The sequence below is a fragment of the Apium graveolens genome, chromosome 10, assembly GCF_009905375.1.
Source record: "Apium graveolens cultivar Ventura chromosome 10, ASM990537v1, whole genome shotgun sequence".
Taxonomy (NCBI): Eukaryota; Viridiplantae; Streptophyta; class Magnoliopsida; order Apiales; family Apiaceae; genus Apium; species Apium graveolens.
Window position 1 is genome coordinate 237,156,449 of NC_133656.1, and position 13,454 is coordinate 237,169,902.

The 13,454-nt window shown below is 33.7% G+C and overlaps 3 protein-coding genes across 5 annotated transcripts; 2 read left to right on the top strand and 1 right to left on the bottom strand.

Moving 5' to 3' along the window:
• The first annotated feature begins 1,956 nt into the window (after nucleotides 1-1,956).
• LOC141692099 (exopolygalacturonase-like) lies at nucleotides 1,957-4,016 on the top strand. Its single transcript, XM_074496838.1, has 4 exons — nucleotides 1,957-2,112; nucleotides 2,188-2,466; nucleotides 3,143-3,667; nucleotides 3,756-4,016. Exons 1-4 carry the CDS (start codon nucleotides 1,957-1,959, stop codon nucleotides 3,981-3,983), a joined length of 1,188 nt encoding a protein of 395 aa, XP_074352939.1. The 3' UTR covers nucleotides 3,984-4,016.
• A 1,285-nt stretch (nucleotides 4,017-5,301) lies between these two features.
• Nucleotides 5,302-8,659, bottom strand: LOC141689581 (NAC domain-containing protein 17-like). 2 transcript variants are annotated; one of them, XM_074493922.1, is made up of 3 exons: nucleotides 8,267-8,655; nucleotides 6,258-7,439; nucleotides 5,302-5,937 (listed from the first exon to the last, which is right to left on the bottom strand). In XM_074493922.1, exons 1-3 carry the CDS (start codon nucleotides 8,457-8,459, stop codon nucleotides 5,573-5,575), a joined length of 1,740 nt encoding a protein of 579 aa, XP_074350023.1. In that variant the 5' UTR covers nucleotides 8,460-8,655; the 3' UTR covers nucleotides 5,302-5,572. The 2 variants fall into 2 exon arrangements, with proteins under 2 accessions (XP_074350023.1, XP_074350024.1); XM_074493923.1 differs by lacking the exon at nucleotides 5,302-5,937 and adding an exon at nucleotides 5,944-6,102 and having other exon boundaries at nucleotides 8,267-8,659.
• A 2,147-nt stretch (nucleotides 8,660-10,806) lies between these two features.
• Nucleotides 10,807-13,422, top strand: LOC141689582 (very-long-chain aldehyde decarbonylase GL1-9-like). 2 transcript variants are annotated; one of them, XM_074493924.1, is made up of 3 exons: nucleotides 10,807-10,855; nucleotides 11,505-11,786; nucleotides 12,665-13,422. In XM_074493924.1, exons 2-3 carry the CDS (start codon nucleotides 11,556-11,558, stop codon nucleotides 13,205-13,207), a joined length of 774 nt encoding a protein of 257 aa, XP_074350025.1. In that variant the 5' UTR covers nucleotides 10,807-10,855; nucleotides 11,505-11,555; the 3' UTR covers nucleotides 13,208-13,422. The 2 variants fall into 2 exon arrangements, with proteins under 2 accessions (XP_074350025.1, XP_074350026.1); XM_074493925.1 differs by lacking the exon at nucleotides 10,807-10,855 and having other exon boundaries at nucleotides 11,412-11,786.
• Nucleotides 13,423-13,454: the final 32 nt, after the last annotated feature.

The following is a 13,454-nucleotide window of genomic DNA, read 5'->3' on the forward strand; positions in this document are numbered from 1 at the left end:
TATGGTTTAGTGGTACAAGGTTGTATAGGTGAATGAAATATCTCGAGTTCGATTTTCTGAAAGCACATTTTTTTATGTAAAAATTAAAAATAGGGGTAGTTTAATTTTTTCAATTACACTTTTTAATCTCACTAATTATCCCCTTATTCTCAAAAGAGATTTTTACCATAAAAATTACAAAAATAATCTCAGAAGCTAAAGATATTTTTCCTACTTGCAAGTTACAAGGCATCTCACGGTATTTTAACTTGCCACCGATACTTAGGTATCCATTTCACCGAGATTTTTGTTCATAACAACACTCGAAATATGATAAACCATCAGTATAAACTCAAACCTGATTTGATGCATTCTATTTTTTCATAAATACGTACTCCCTCTGTCCCAACCAATTCTTTACACTTTCCTTTTTAAGATGTTCTATCCAATTCTTTACATTTTAAAACTTACCAAAAATAGTAAATAGGTCCCACTACTTCTCCATTTTTTTCCTTTTTTCACGCTACTTTTACTCCACTATCTCCTTTTTATACATTAAAAATCAATGGATTTAACTACTTCACTCACTTTTCTTTCTCTTTTTCATTACTTTATACATATTTCTTAAACTCCGTGCCCAAACCAAATGTAAACAATTGGTCGGGACGGAGGGAGTATGAACTTGTTGAAAAATAATTCAATACAATTTTTATTTAGAGTTTTAAATGAATCGAACATGAATTTAAATTATTTATTTAAAACCCACTCAAATTATGATCTATATGAATGTACTACATATGATATACAGTTTTTATGTGGGCACGGGATAAATTTTATGGACAAAAATTTTCACCAATAAAAATTAGGAGTTTTTTCATAAATACCTAAATTTTATAATTTTTTAGTACTATCATTTTTTAAATACATTTACAAAAATACGCTTTTTAACTTTGAAACCATTTTGTAATCACGTTTGCAATTTATTTGAATTTAAAAAATATTTGTGAAAATATGTTCCGCAAATGTGTAACCATATAATTTGTGGTCGAAAATGCAATATACAATGCAAAACGAAATGTAATCTAAAGCTCAAAATAAATGTAACCTTTTTTCGAATATTTTAAAAAAATAGTATTTTTGTAAAAAAAATCAGGAATCGATAAAATCACAAATAATTTAAAAAATATATAATTTTTGATAAATTCCCTAAAAAGTACCTAGCTCATTAAATAATTTTAAACCTATGTTATTTTTAATAATTCAGATATTTGACAATCTTAACTTGCCTGGAAGTGAGAGTCATTTTCATTTTCTAGTTTATACAGAGGTAAGTTCTTGGGGAACAAGAAAGGAGTGACTAACAAGAGAGAACATTATTATTTTAAATTTACAGAAAGTGATTTATTTCGCGTAATTTGACTGTACTTAACACTAGAAGATGAATTTATTTTATTTAATTGAATTTAATACAAGGATTAGAATGTCCCATGCAAAGTTTCGTCAGCACAAAAACAAACAAGATTCTTATAAAATCACGTCGCATCTCCAAATCGCCAAATCCTTTGATGTTATGGAAATTTATTGTAATAATATTGGCGGCAAATCAATCAGATTATCGTTTCTGATAAATCATGGAAACAAAATCAATTATTGACTTTTAGCAATTACCAAAATACTAGAGACCTCAAATTTTTATACCAAAAAATTTTCCAAATCTGATGTGTCGTATCAATATTTGGCAACATTAGTAATAATAATATGAGACCCCGCGTGCATTTATATGCGCCCACAAATCAAAATCAGCCATATGTTAGACACGTTATTTGGTAAATTTTTTGGAAAAATATTTGGGATACCTAGTACTACTCTTACAATTGTGCAAAATTCCAGAATTACATCTATGTGCACACCCTTCATTTATAAATACGTGCTAATTATTCTCGAATACTTGAACAAAGAGTTATTCGAGTCCAACCAATGGCTGCATCATCAATGGTGATTCTTGTGGCAGTTTTTCAACTTGTTCTCATGTTGAGTTGCTCTTGTGGTACTGCTCAAGGTGCCTCCAGTGCTCGTTTTTTCGATGTTACAAGCTACGGTGCTGTGGCCAATGGAAAGGCCGAGAACTCTAAGGTACGGTATGCTGTAACATACGTTTGTTCTTGATACCGTAAGTTAAAGGGGGCTAACTGTTCTTTTTTTTTGCAGCAATTTTTAAGAGCATGGGATGATGCATGCCAATGGAATGGCAACAGTGTGATGCATATACCAAAGGGAATATTCAGGCTCAGTACTGTTGATTTTATCGGACCGTGCAGAGGTTTCACTGCGGTGAGGATTGTTGGTGATCTCAAGGCTTCACCTGGTGTTTCGTCGGATACTTGGATTAGTTTTCAGTACGTTGATCGGTTGCTGGTAGGAGGAGGTGGTACTGTGGATGGTCAAGGTGCTTCTGTTTGGAGTAAAACCGGCCAGCCTCGTGCTATTGTAAGTGTTCAAATATGATTAAATTTATTTGTTCATGCTCGTAGGTATAATCGAGCCGAGTTGAGTTGAGCCGAACACTGTCAGGCGCGGCTCGAACACGATTAAAATAGTTCGGACTCGAGCTGGAGCTCGACCGAGCTTTCAATTTCAAATTCGAAGTTCGGCTCGTAAAAGGTTCAGTAGGCTTGAGTTCGGGTCGAAAGCTCAAATTAATTTCACTAAATATTAACATTAATTCGAAATATGATTGGTTCCGTTCGAGTTCAGCTCGAATTCGATTCGCTAATAAATAAATAATATATAAAAAATATTGAATATTAATAAGAAAAATATATCTATCATAACAAAATTAAAATTAATAGAGGCTCGATTAGGATCTCATACAACCTCAAATGCAACCAAAAAAATTCGATTTAACTACTTGCATGTCTGCTTGATTTTGGTTGATTCCGTATTTTTGTAAAAAAAATCAGAAAATTGTAAAATCGCAACAAAAATTTAAAAAAGTTAGGATATTTTAAAAAAATTCATATTAAAATTACTATAATTTGAAACCAAAAAGTGACTTCCGGTGATTTTATTTTTGCTATTTCTCTGTTTTTCATATTCTTGGTAAATAATGTCCTGCTTTGTATTTCAATACATCAACTTAACTATTCTCTTTTATATCTTACAGTCAATGGTTTTCAATTTTGTCAAATTTGTGGAGATCAGCAACTTGAATTTCATAAACAGCAAAAGTGTTCACTTGAAACTATTTAGTAGCCAGAAAGTTATAATGAGTGGAATCAAAATTACAGCTCCAGAGAACAGTCCAAATACAGATGGCATATGTATAGCCGAATCTCAAGACATCAAACTCCTGCACAGCAGCATAGCCTCGGGCGACGATTGTGTGTCCATGCTTAGTGGCACTGAAAATGTGGAAATTGCAGATGTTACTTGTGGACCTGGCCATGGCATTAGTGTTGGTAGCCTTGGACAGAACCTCGGAGATCAAAGTAACAGCGGTGTCACTGGATTGCATGTCAGAAACTGTACTTTTATCGGTACTCAAAATGGCGTGAGGATCAAAACATGGGCACCATCTGTCCCTGGCTTAGTCAGTAATTTCATGTTTGAGGATCTCCACATGAAGAATGCTGATAATCCAATCATCATTGATCAACATTATTGCCCTAGTCGCAATTGTAACAACAAGGTACATTTTTATTAACTAGGTCACCGTTATCAGACACTCGTATTTTATGTCTGCAGATGCTCATAAAACTTGTAAAATCGACTGACAGGCACAGTCGTCGATTGAAATCAAGAACGTGACCTTCCGAAACATATGGGGGGAATCGAGTACTCCAATAGCTTTAAACATCCAATGCAGCAGCAAAGTGCCATGTTCAGAGTTTAAGCTGCAGAATATAAACCTGGCTTACAATGGAAGAGGAGGAGTAGCAAAATCAGATTGTTTGAATGTCCATGGTCAATCCTATGGTCAAACACACCCTACAGGTTGTCTTTAATCCAATCCTAGCCATTACAAATAAGTTTAGTACTATGAGAAAATGATTACATTTATTTAGTTTGCTTGTGACCTTCAGTTTAGTTTGGAACTTGGCTTTGTTATACTGACTAGAATGCTGAGAGTTGTATGACAAATACAATGAAGGTTCTTAAAGTGTGCACTTTTTGTGCACTTTCTGTGCTTTAATTGTGTGAATTTTAATAAAATAGTGAATATTGCAAGTTTTAATGTTACAGATCTTTCTCTATTGGAGTGTTAATTTTTGAATGTTTTCAAGGATATTTTACATGACCTTCGGTCAGATTATAATTTTTCTCGAATAATACTCACTTTTGACATTTCTCGAAGAAAAGAATCCCTTTCAAATATTGTATTTTGAATACAATGGAAAGTATATTTTGACAAAAAAAAAACAAAACAAATTCACAGATTATAAATGTTAAAGCTTCCTTAAATAATAATGATGTATATTTAAAGAACTTTGTGTGGGATTAAATAGCACCTTTTATTTTCTTATCTAATCATCCCAGTCATCAAATTGGGTAATCTAAAAAACAGTAAAGAAATATTATTTTATCTCTGGGAACGTAAGTTGAATAATAGTAACGAAATTATGTATTACTCACTCCGTTTCATTCAATTTTATACAGTTTTTTTCAAGGCTCAAAACGTATTTTAAGGTGATTATAAAATACACTTTCATAATATTTTTTTAAAATTTTCAATTTTTGTATAAAATTTATAATAACAATTTTTTATAAAAAAAAAATTAAAAATTATTTACGAAATTATACTTTAAACGAAATTTAAAATACGTGACGAGGACGGAGGTAGTACATTTTTTACTCCCTCGGAAACTAATAATGCTAGCAGGATACAGTGATACACTACGTTACTTGCTCCTCAAGGGTGTCCGATATTCAAGCTTTGACTTTCCAAAATAATTAAAGTAAATTAAGCATACTTTTCTCATTAGTTTTCTAGTTTAATACGAGCAGTATTTTACACTAACATGTTTTCGGTTTATCTTTGTATCTGTCTAAAATTTTCACCTCAAATTTATTACATTATCATTATCATCCCATGCCAGAGCTAAAAATAAAATAAAATTATTCAACCTTAACATTTTCTCTCAGGATACATAAAAAAATATTTTCTCTAATTTTAATTTAATTTTTTTTTGATGTAAAAGATTACCCTGCATACATCTCTTTCATGAACTGCTTATTTTACTATCATTAACTATATCTTTTAATCTAAACTGCTTATAAGGAACATATACATATACATAACAATGCAATCAATACATGGTGATGTAGCTTTAATTTTGAATATCCTCAAGGAGAGGACATTTTTTTTTCCATAAATTATCATTACAGATGTGTCCTGGACCTGGAGATAATAGAGAATGCAACATACAACATAGTGCAGAACCAGGATTACCAGATCTCCTTCAAAAACTAGACTAGAGGCATACTTCTCAGTTTCTACCTGCAAAACCAACTTAACTACACGATAGAAAGCTCGTTATTTGCAAAATGTATCCTTGTTACATCGAGTCTGAACAAGGGGCATTATATACCAATATCAAGAAGCAATGTATCTTCCCAATAACTTAACAGAAGTAGCTATTAAAAAACACAAGATAGCACAAGCTATACCAATAACGGAGAAGCTGAACATTCCCCCGACAAACTTTTGCACAGGCCTACCAGAAGTTGTAGTGGAGTTACATGCAGCAGTAGTAGTTTTCAACCTACCAAAGCTGGACATACGCTCAAAAGCCTTATTTACAAGAGCATTTTCCGAAGCTAAAGCAGGAGTTGTAGGTATAGACTCAACGAATGACCACAGAGCAGCGGAGAACCAAGAGTCTGTACCGTTATCCTCTGTGCAGCTTTGGTTTTGAATAGCTCCAGTAGACAGACTTGCACCCTCCCCATTACACACACCTAAACATTTATCAAAACTTGCTAATATTAGAGAATTGCGCATATATATATATAAATGGGATTGGCAAATGAGCTCTTGAGGCTTGGCTCAATCCCCTCTTTCCCCACTTGGGCACGAGAGCTCTTGCCATGTGGAAGATGAAATGGCATGTGAAAACCACCCATCTGACCAAGAGCTCTATAATGTTAGGCTTAGGCAGATAAAATTTATTCAAATATACAACGATAACATCAATAGAAGTATGAGGCTTGTTCTAAAGAAAGGTACATAACCATGTATATAAAGCTTAGTGACTAAAATATATAAAAAATTAATGTACCATAAATTGGATGAGAACCAGCTGCTTGATTTGTTTCTGGAGTGAAAAGCTCACTTCTTTGTTCAGGTGCCCACACTTGAGAGCTCGTCATATTCACTTCATTCTGGAAGGTGAACTCATCAAAAATAGCAGAGCCATTCTCAACAGTATTTACATAAGAATGTGACACAATGTTTGACATTCCACCATTAGAAAAATACGGCTGCGAAAATTGTTCCGATCCACCTTGCCCCATATCATTAAGAATCATAGACAGATCATTGTATATATCCGCTGCTGCAAATCCATCTACTCCATTGGATGATGGTGTACCTAGTGCTTCCTCAGTGTTTTGGACATTAGGTTCAGGACCAAGAAGATCATCCATTTCAAGAAAATCTTCAATTGAAATTTCACCAGACCCCTCGTTGCCATTATTTGTAGATTTGACAACCTCAGCTGCTTGAATTGGTGGTAACTGGGATGCAAGGGAGAGTGTGTGGTCAAAGCTGGCCTGCATATCTGAATGTGGGTAGTGGTGAGGGACCATGCTTTGATCATCTAAACTTACATCCCCAGAGCAATGATTTAACAATGTACTTCCATTTTCTTTCTCAGCAAAAAATTGATCAAAGGTGTACGAGCAAACATTGAGAGGAGGTGGATCAAACACAGTTTCATCCACAATCTTGTTTAAGAACTCATCAATATCATCTCCTTGATTCTGTGGTAAACTTTTAGTTCTGGTATTGTCAATACAAGATAAATCAATCTCCTTTGTAACATTTTGCTGGTCTAATAGACCACTAAAACTCACACACTCGACATCAACCCACTCCTCTTCTTTAAAAGGCGCACCATATTCCTCACCATTCTTGGGACCAAGACCACTCTTTTTATAAACCTTGTACAGGACGTAATAATCCTGTGCAGATGGACATCTCTTTAGCTCCTCTTCGTCCAATGTATATTCATGCATCACCCAGTCAGTTCGCACACCAGAAGGAGCACGCCCTTTGTAATAAACTAGGGTCTTCTTTAGGCCAACTGATCTCGAGTTGCTTGAGATAGTCCGATCTTTTCCTGTTGCTTTCCAGTAGCCATGCATTGTAGCCCGATTTGATCTCCCTCCATTAGGATACCTCCTATCTCTAGGACTTAAAAAGAACCATTGTCGATCTCCCGTCTTCAGTTTTGATAGCTCTGATAATAAGAAAAAAACTGATTAGCAATTGTCCAAAAGAAAATCTTACAGCAAATAATTCAAGTCAATAAGAAATAAGCATCAATAAGAAATAAGCAGTCAAAAGAAAGTAAATATCCATCACACATACAGTTCACATAGTCTCCTACCGTCTTATGCAAAACCAACATAACCACCCTGAGCATCCTGCATCAGTCAGACAATGTAACCAGATATACTTTTAACTTAATAACTTAATCATACAAAGACCTCTAAAAGTCTCAAATAGTGTCATGATTCATGACATTAAGATTAACCATATCATTATAACATAATACAATCAACCCAATTAAAAACCGTAAATTTAAACACGAAAAACCCAATAATCATCTCCAACCAATCAATCATTATCATAAACCATAATCACAGTTATAGTAATCAATATAATTCAACTTAAACCAATCATACATACCCCAAAACCAAAATAACCACCCAGTGCATCCTGCATCCCCCATCAGTCAAACAAGGTAACGAGATATACTTCTAACTTACCAACTCAACTATACACAGGCCTTTGAAAGTCCAACATAATATCAGTATTCACAACATAATACAATCAACTCTACAAAAAACCCGTAAATCAAACACGAAAAAACCCGATATTCAATCTCCAATCAATCGCTATCATAACCAAAATCACAATTCTAGTAATCAAAACAATTGAACTTAAACCAATCAATTCAACACATATAATATACAATTAAATATCACAAACCAAACAAACAATCACTAAACAATACGAAAAACAAAAAATCGAAAAAAACTACGAAAAGGGTGTGTAAATTACCAGGCAAATCATCGGGATCCCACTTGTAGACATCAGTCTCGGCGATAATATCAGGCTTCAATCGTCTCCGGCAGATCTTACGCTTAAGATAATATAAAACCAGCTCCTCATCAGTTGGGTGGAATCGAAACCCCGGCGGGAACAGCTTCGAACCCGACCCGGATGATGATCTGGGTGCTTTCGCAACACCCATGATCAATCAAACACAGAAAAACACAAAGAGATCGAGAGAGATAGAGAGAGAGAAGGAGAGAGAGAGAGAGAGAGAGAGAGAGAGAGAGAGAGAGTTGTGGGAGAGAGAGACTGAGAGAGGGAGGGAGAGAGAGAGGGTTGGGGAGAGAGATAAGTGATTGGGTCAAAGAAGGGGAAGGAGTGAGGGAGGTGAAAGAGAAGATTCGTAGAAATTGAGGATTGGACTTTTGGGGTTTTTATTATATAGGGTTTGGTTTGCTAATAGTCGAATTCTAATTTTAGTGAGAAAAAGTAAAAGGTTAATTTTAGTGTAAAAGGTTTGGAGAGAGATAAGTGATTATATAATAGGGCAAGCGGGGTTGAGTGAGACAATTTAATTATGGTAAAATAACTATTATATCCTTCAAATATTATAATTACACTTAACTCGTATCTTATTTATGAAACTTCTATCTTATTTATTTCATATATAATGCTCATTAATGGTCAAACTTTAAAATGATAATACATATAAATGAACATACACCTGCACGTTGTCATTTTAAATTATATGTATCATTAAAAAGTAATAAAATATAATTAAAAATTTAAGATTTTGATATAATTATGAATATACCATAACTTTATTATATCAAATTTTTAAATAACATGACACAATTTCATAACAAATTAATTGTGAGTTAAGTGACTGACGAAAAAAATCATCATTACCTAATTTAAAATACACTTACAAAATTATTTTGAGTAATATTTTTTGAAAATATTTAATATGTAATATGATTATTCATTACAATTATGAAGTATCAAATACTTGCTAAGAAAATACATAATATAATTGTCAGATTTTATTTTAGAGGAAAAACCTACCAAAACAATACAACGAACATATCATGTACCATGTAGTATCAAATATGTAGTAACAATTTGACAATAATATAATCACATTTCACATTATACGTATCTTAAACGAAATTCATATCAACAGAATACAAAGAACTAATACGACACAAATAACATGTTATGTAGCATTAAAATTTTTCCGGTAAGTCGACAATAATATAGTCACGCGCGGGAATTTTCTATGAATATAACACAAAAATAAGTTTATAATGTCGCAACATCTATCACTAACTTGAATTTCAAATACCTGAAATAAAAATTGAAATTAATAAAAAAAATTATATAATATTTAAGAGTATGCTTTTGCCTCGCACGGGTTATAGAGCTAGTTGCTTTTAACTGAGGAATGCGTTTGGGGGTTGGTGACAGGTGGAGAGTATAAGAATTTGTATCGTAGATGGATTGTGTTGTGTGTAATGTATGGGACTAGTTCGTGTCTCATCAAACAACTTATTATATGTACATGAATCATATGACCTCTTTTTTTTTAATGGACATATTAGGAGGAAATATTCCAAATTGAAATTGAGATTTTTATAGTCTAATTTGAAATTGAAATTGATTAAACTTAAGATTTTCTTAACAAAGAATTATTTTCTAATTAAAGAATTATTTAGATGAGCGAGCTATGTAAGATCGCTTGATAACATAAATATACACATTTCTCGCGATAAATAATTTGCTACATAATTTGCCTTATTTTCGGACCTTTTGGAAAAAATAGGTAGACACGTTCTTATAAATTATATTCCGTCCGTCTCCCTCATTTTTTTACATATTTTTTCATTGTTCGACATGCATTTAAAGGCTTCTATATACTATAGTTTCATAACTTATTTTTAATATATTTTTTTCTGGATAAAAATTAAAATTTTAAAGTTTTAATTCAGAAAAAAAAAATTGAAAATAAGTTATGAAACTATATTATATAGAAGCCTCAAAATGCGTGCCGAATAGTTGAAAAGAAATGTAAAGAAATGAGGGGGACGGAAGTAGTAATAGAGTTGCAATCAGATATTAGCACTATGAACGAATCTGAAGTTAGATGAGCGAGTTACGTAGAATCGCTTGATAATATAAACATACACATTTTTCGCGATAAAAACAGATAGGCACGTTCTTATGAATTATAATAGAGCTACAATCGGATATTAGCACTATGAACAATGATGAATCGAAACCCTGTTTTTCGTAGTAATTTGTAACAATTGTGCTGATTAATTCTCGATGAATAAATTAATAACATAAAGTTATTTCCATCATTTAATCGATTAAATTCGAATATCAAATTTTTTAGTACTCCAATAAATTATGTGAAAATTAAATAGTTCCCACCGTTTGATACCACAACAAAACTAACAAAGAAAACCGCTAGATTTGTCCGCAGTATCGCCCATGTTTTTCAACATTTTCCAGCTACTTCTAACAACTACTACGTAACAATATGTACTCTCAACTTCACACATCATTAATCAAGCATCCCTTGATCTCCATTTTGTAAGTCTCTGCATTTTCATTCTTGCATTGCCAATCCATTTTTCTCTCCGTTTATAATTAGTTAAGTTGCCTATAAACATACTACCTCCGTCCCCTCATTTTTTTACGGTTTTTTCACATGTTTGCCGCGTATTTTAAGGCAACTATAAAGTATATTTCTGTAATATATATTTAAAATTTTCTTTTTTTTATTAAAGTTTAAACATTATATTTTTATTTAGAAGAAAAAAAAAATTAAAAAAATTATTCCATATGTTTTTTATTATATGACGTTTGACTTTTTGACACACATAATAAGGAGGGTTGACCACGTAGTTAGCATTATTATTTTTAATTTTTTTTTGAATAAAAATATGAGATCAAAACTTTTATTCAGAAAAAGATTTTTTTGAAAAAAATAATTTTAACTATACGGTCAAACCTCATGTGTCGTCATATATTAAAAAATAGAGGGAGTATAGAACTTTGCGTGTCGAGCCCCGTCCCCAAATGTAAAAAAATTGAGGGATATATATGTGCAATGCTGATTTCGGTAATTAGTTAGTTGTACGTTTTACTACGTATTTTAAGGTGCCTATTGAACATAGCTCCGTAATTTGAAAAATAATTTTGCATATAGATCCTGATATATGTGCAATGCTGATTTCAGTAACCTGAAGTTAAAATCAAGAGTTTAGAACCGAGAATCGAACCGAAAGTGATGGTGTTCTGGGAAGAGTATGTGAGTGACGAAACAATGGGAACATATGCTCCTGTTGTAGTGTACTGGTTGTACTCAGGGCTTTATCAGCTGTTATTGCCGCTTGATAATTACAGGCTGCATACGCGAAAGGAAGAGAGCGAGAAGAATGTGGTTTCGTTGTCGTCTGTTGTCAAAGGTGTTTTGATTCAACAGCTTGCTCAGGTTGTGGTTGCTCAGGCTTTGTTTGTGGTTAGTGTTCTTGCTGTAGCTTGTTATTTTTGTCGATCTTTGTTGATATATCGATAAATGTGTTGCATTTAAGGTTTTGTTATAGACTTTTATAGTTGTTATGTCTTGAGGAGGAAATAGTGTACAGAGATCAAGTGAATTCAGTTTGTCCAGGTTGTTGATCTTAAGGGGATATAGTTTCTTCTTGCGTTCAGCAATTATTGCTACTAAATTGCTAATTGCGAGATATGTAATTGATAAAAGGCTAAATTGCTAATTGCGAGATATGTAATTGATAAAAAGGCTAAATTGCTAATTGCGAGATATGTAATTGATAAAAGGCATGTTTACTTGCTTGATTATTGATGAAAGCCTTAGTTCTGTTCAGATTTACCCTATATTTCTATTAGAGCTGTTCACGAATCGAACCGAGCCGAACTTTACTTTTCTTTCTAACGAGCCGAGCTTGCATATGAACAAAAAATTGTGTTTGAGCTCGAGTTCGTTTACTAACGAGCCGAACACGAGTTTTTATCGAACACAACCGAGCCGAATCGAGCCCTTAACAAACCGAGCCCAACCAAGCCCTTAACGAGCCGAGCTCGAGCTTGTTCGTTAACAGCTCGGTTCGCCGCGAACAGCTCTATATTCTATATTCCATTGCTTGTTAGTTTTTGGATAAATTTTAGACCATTGCTGGTTGTATGCTCTGTCAGACCTTCTACAATTCAGCGATAAAATAACTTATTTCAATGTTTAGAAAAAAAAAATGATTCTCTCAGTAAGGTGTCTCTTGGTAGGTGATTTTTGTTATCCTGCGATGAGGAGAGTTCTAATTACTTGTTGGTTTCTAGGTAACTGATAGTTTAGACTACTTATTTTCGTGTCCTCTGCCACAGCTGACTAGAGAAGTGAGTTCATCTGGAATCATAGTTCAGCAAACCCTACCTATCCAGATTTTGCAAATTGTTATCGCAATGCTAGTCATGGACACTTGGCAGTACTTTGTACACCGCTACATGCACCAGAACAAATTTCTGTACCGCCATATCCACTCTCAACACCATAGACTGGTTGTCACTTATGCAATTGGGGCTCTCTACAATCATCCACTTGAGGGTCTCCTGCTCGATACTGTTGGTGGTGCCATTTCTTTCCTTGTATCAGGAATGACCGCGAGAACAGCTGTGATATTCTTCTGCTTTGCTACTATTAAAACGGTAGATGATCACTGTGGACTATGGCTGCCTGGTAATATTTTCCATATGATTTTTCAGAACAACACTGCCTATCATGATGTGCATCATCAACTTCAAGGTACAAGGTACAACTATTCGCAACCTTTCTTTCCTATCTGGGATATATTGCTTGGAACTCGTATGCCTTACCGTCTTGTAAAGAGGCCTGAAGGAGGCTTTGAGGCAAGGTTGATGAAAGACTGATCATATTTCAGTGCCATTTGAGCTTGTCATGCTCAGCAATTATTTTTGTTCATATTATGTATCGTTTATTCATCATTTCGTGTTACACAGCCACACAGGTTCTCTGAGTTGCGCAATGACACTATCAACATATTTGTTGGTCTGTACATGTTGCTGTATGCTAACTCAGATATCAGACTCTATGCAAGATCAGTATACTTTGCTTATACCGGAATTTTATCTGTTACATGTTGAGTTGTCGATTTGT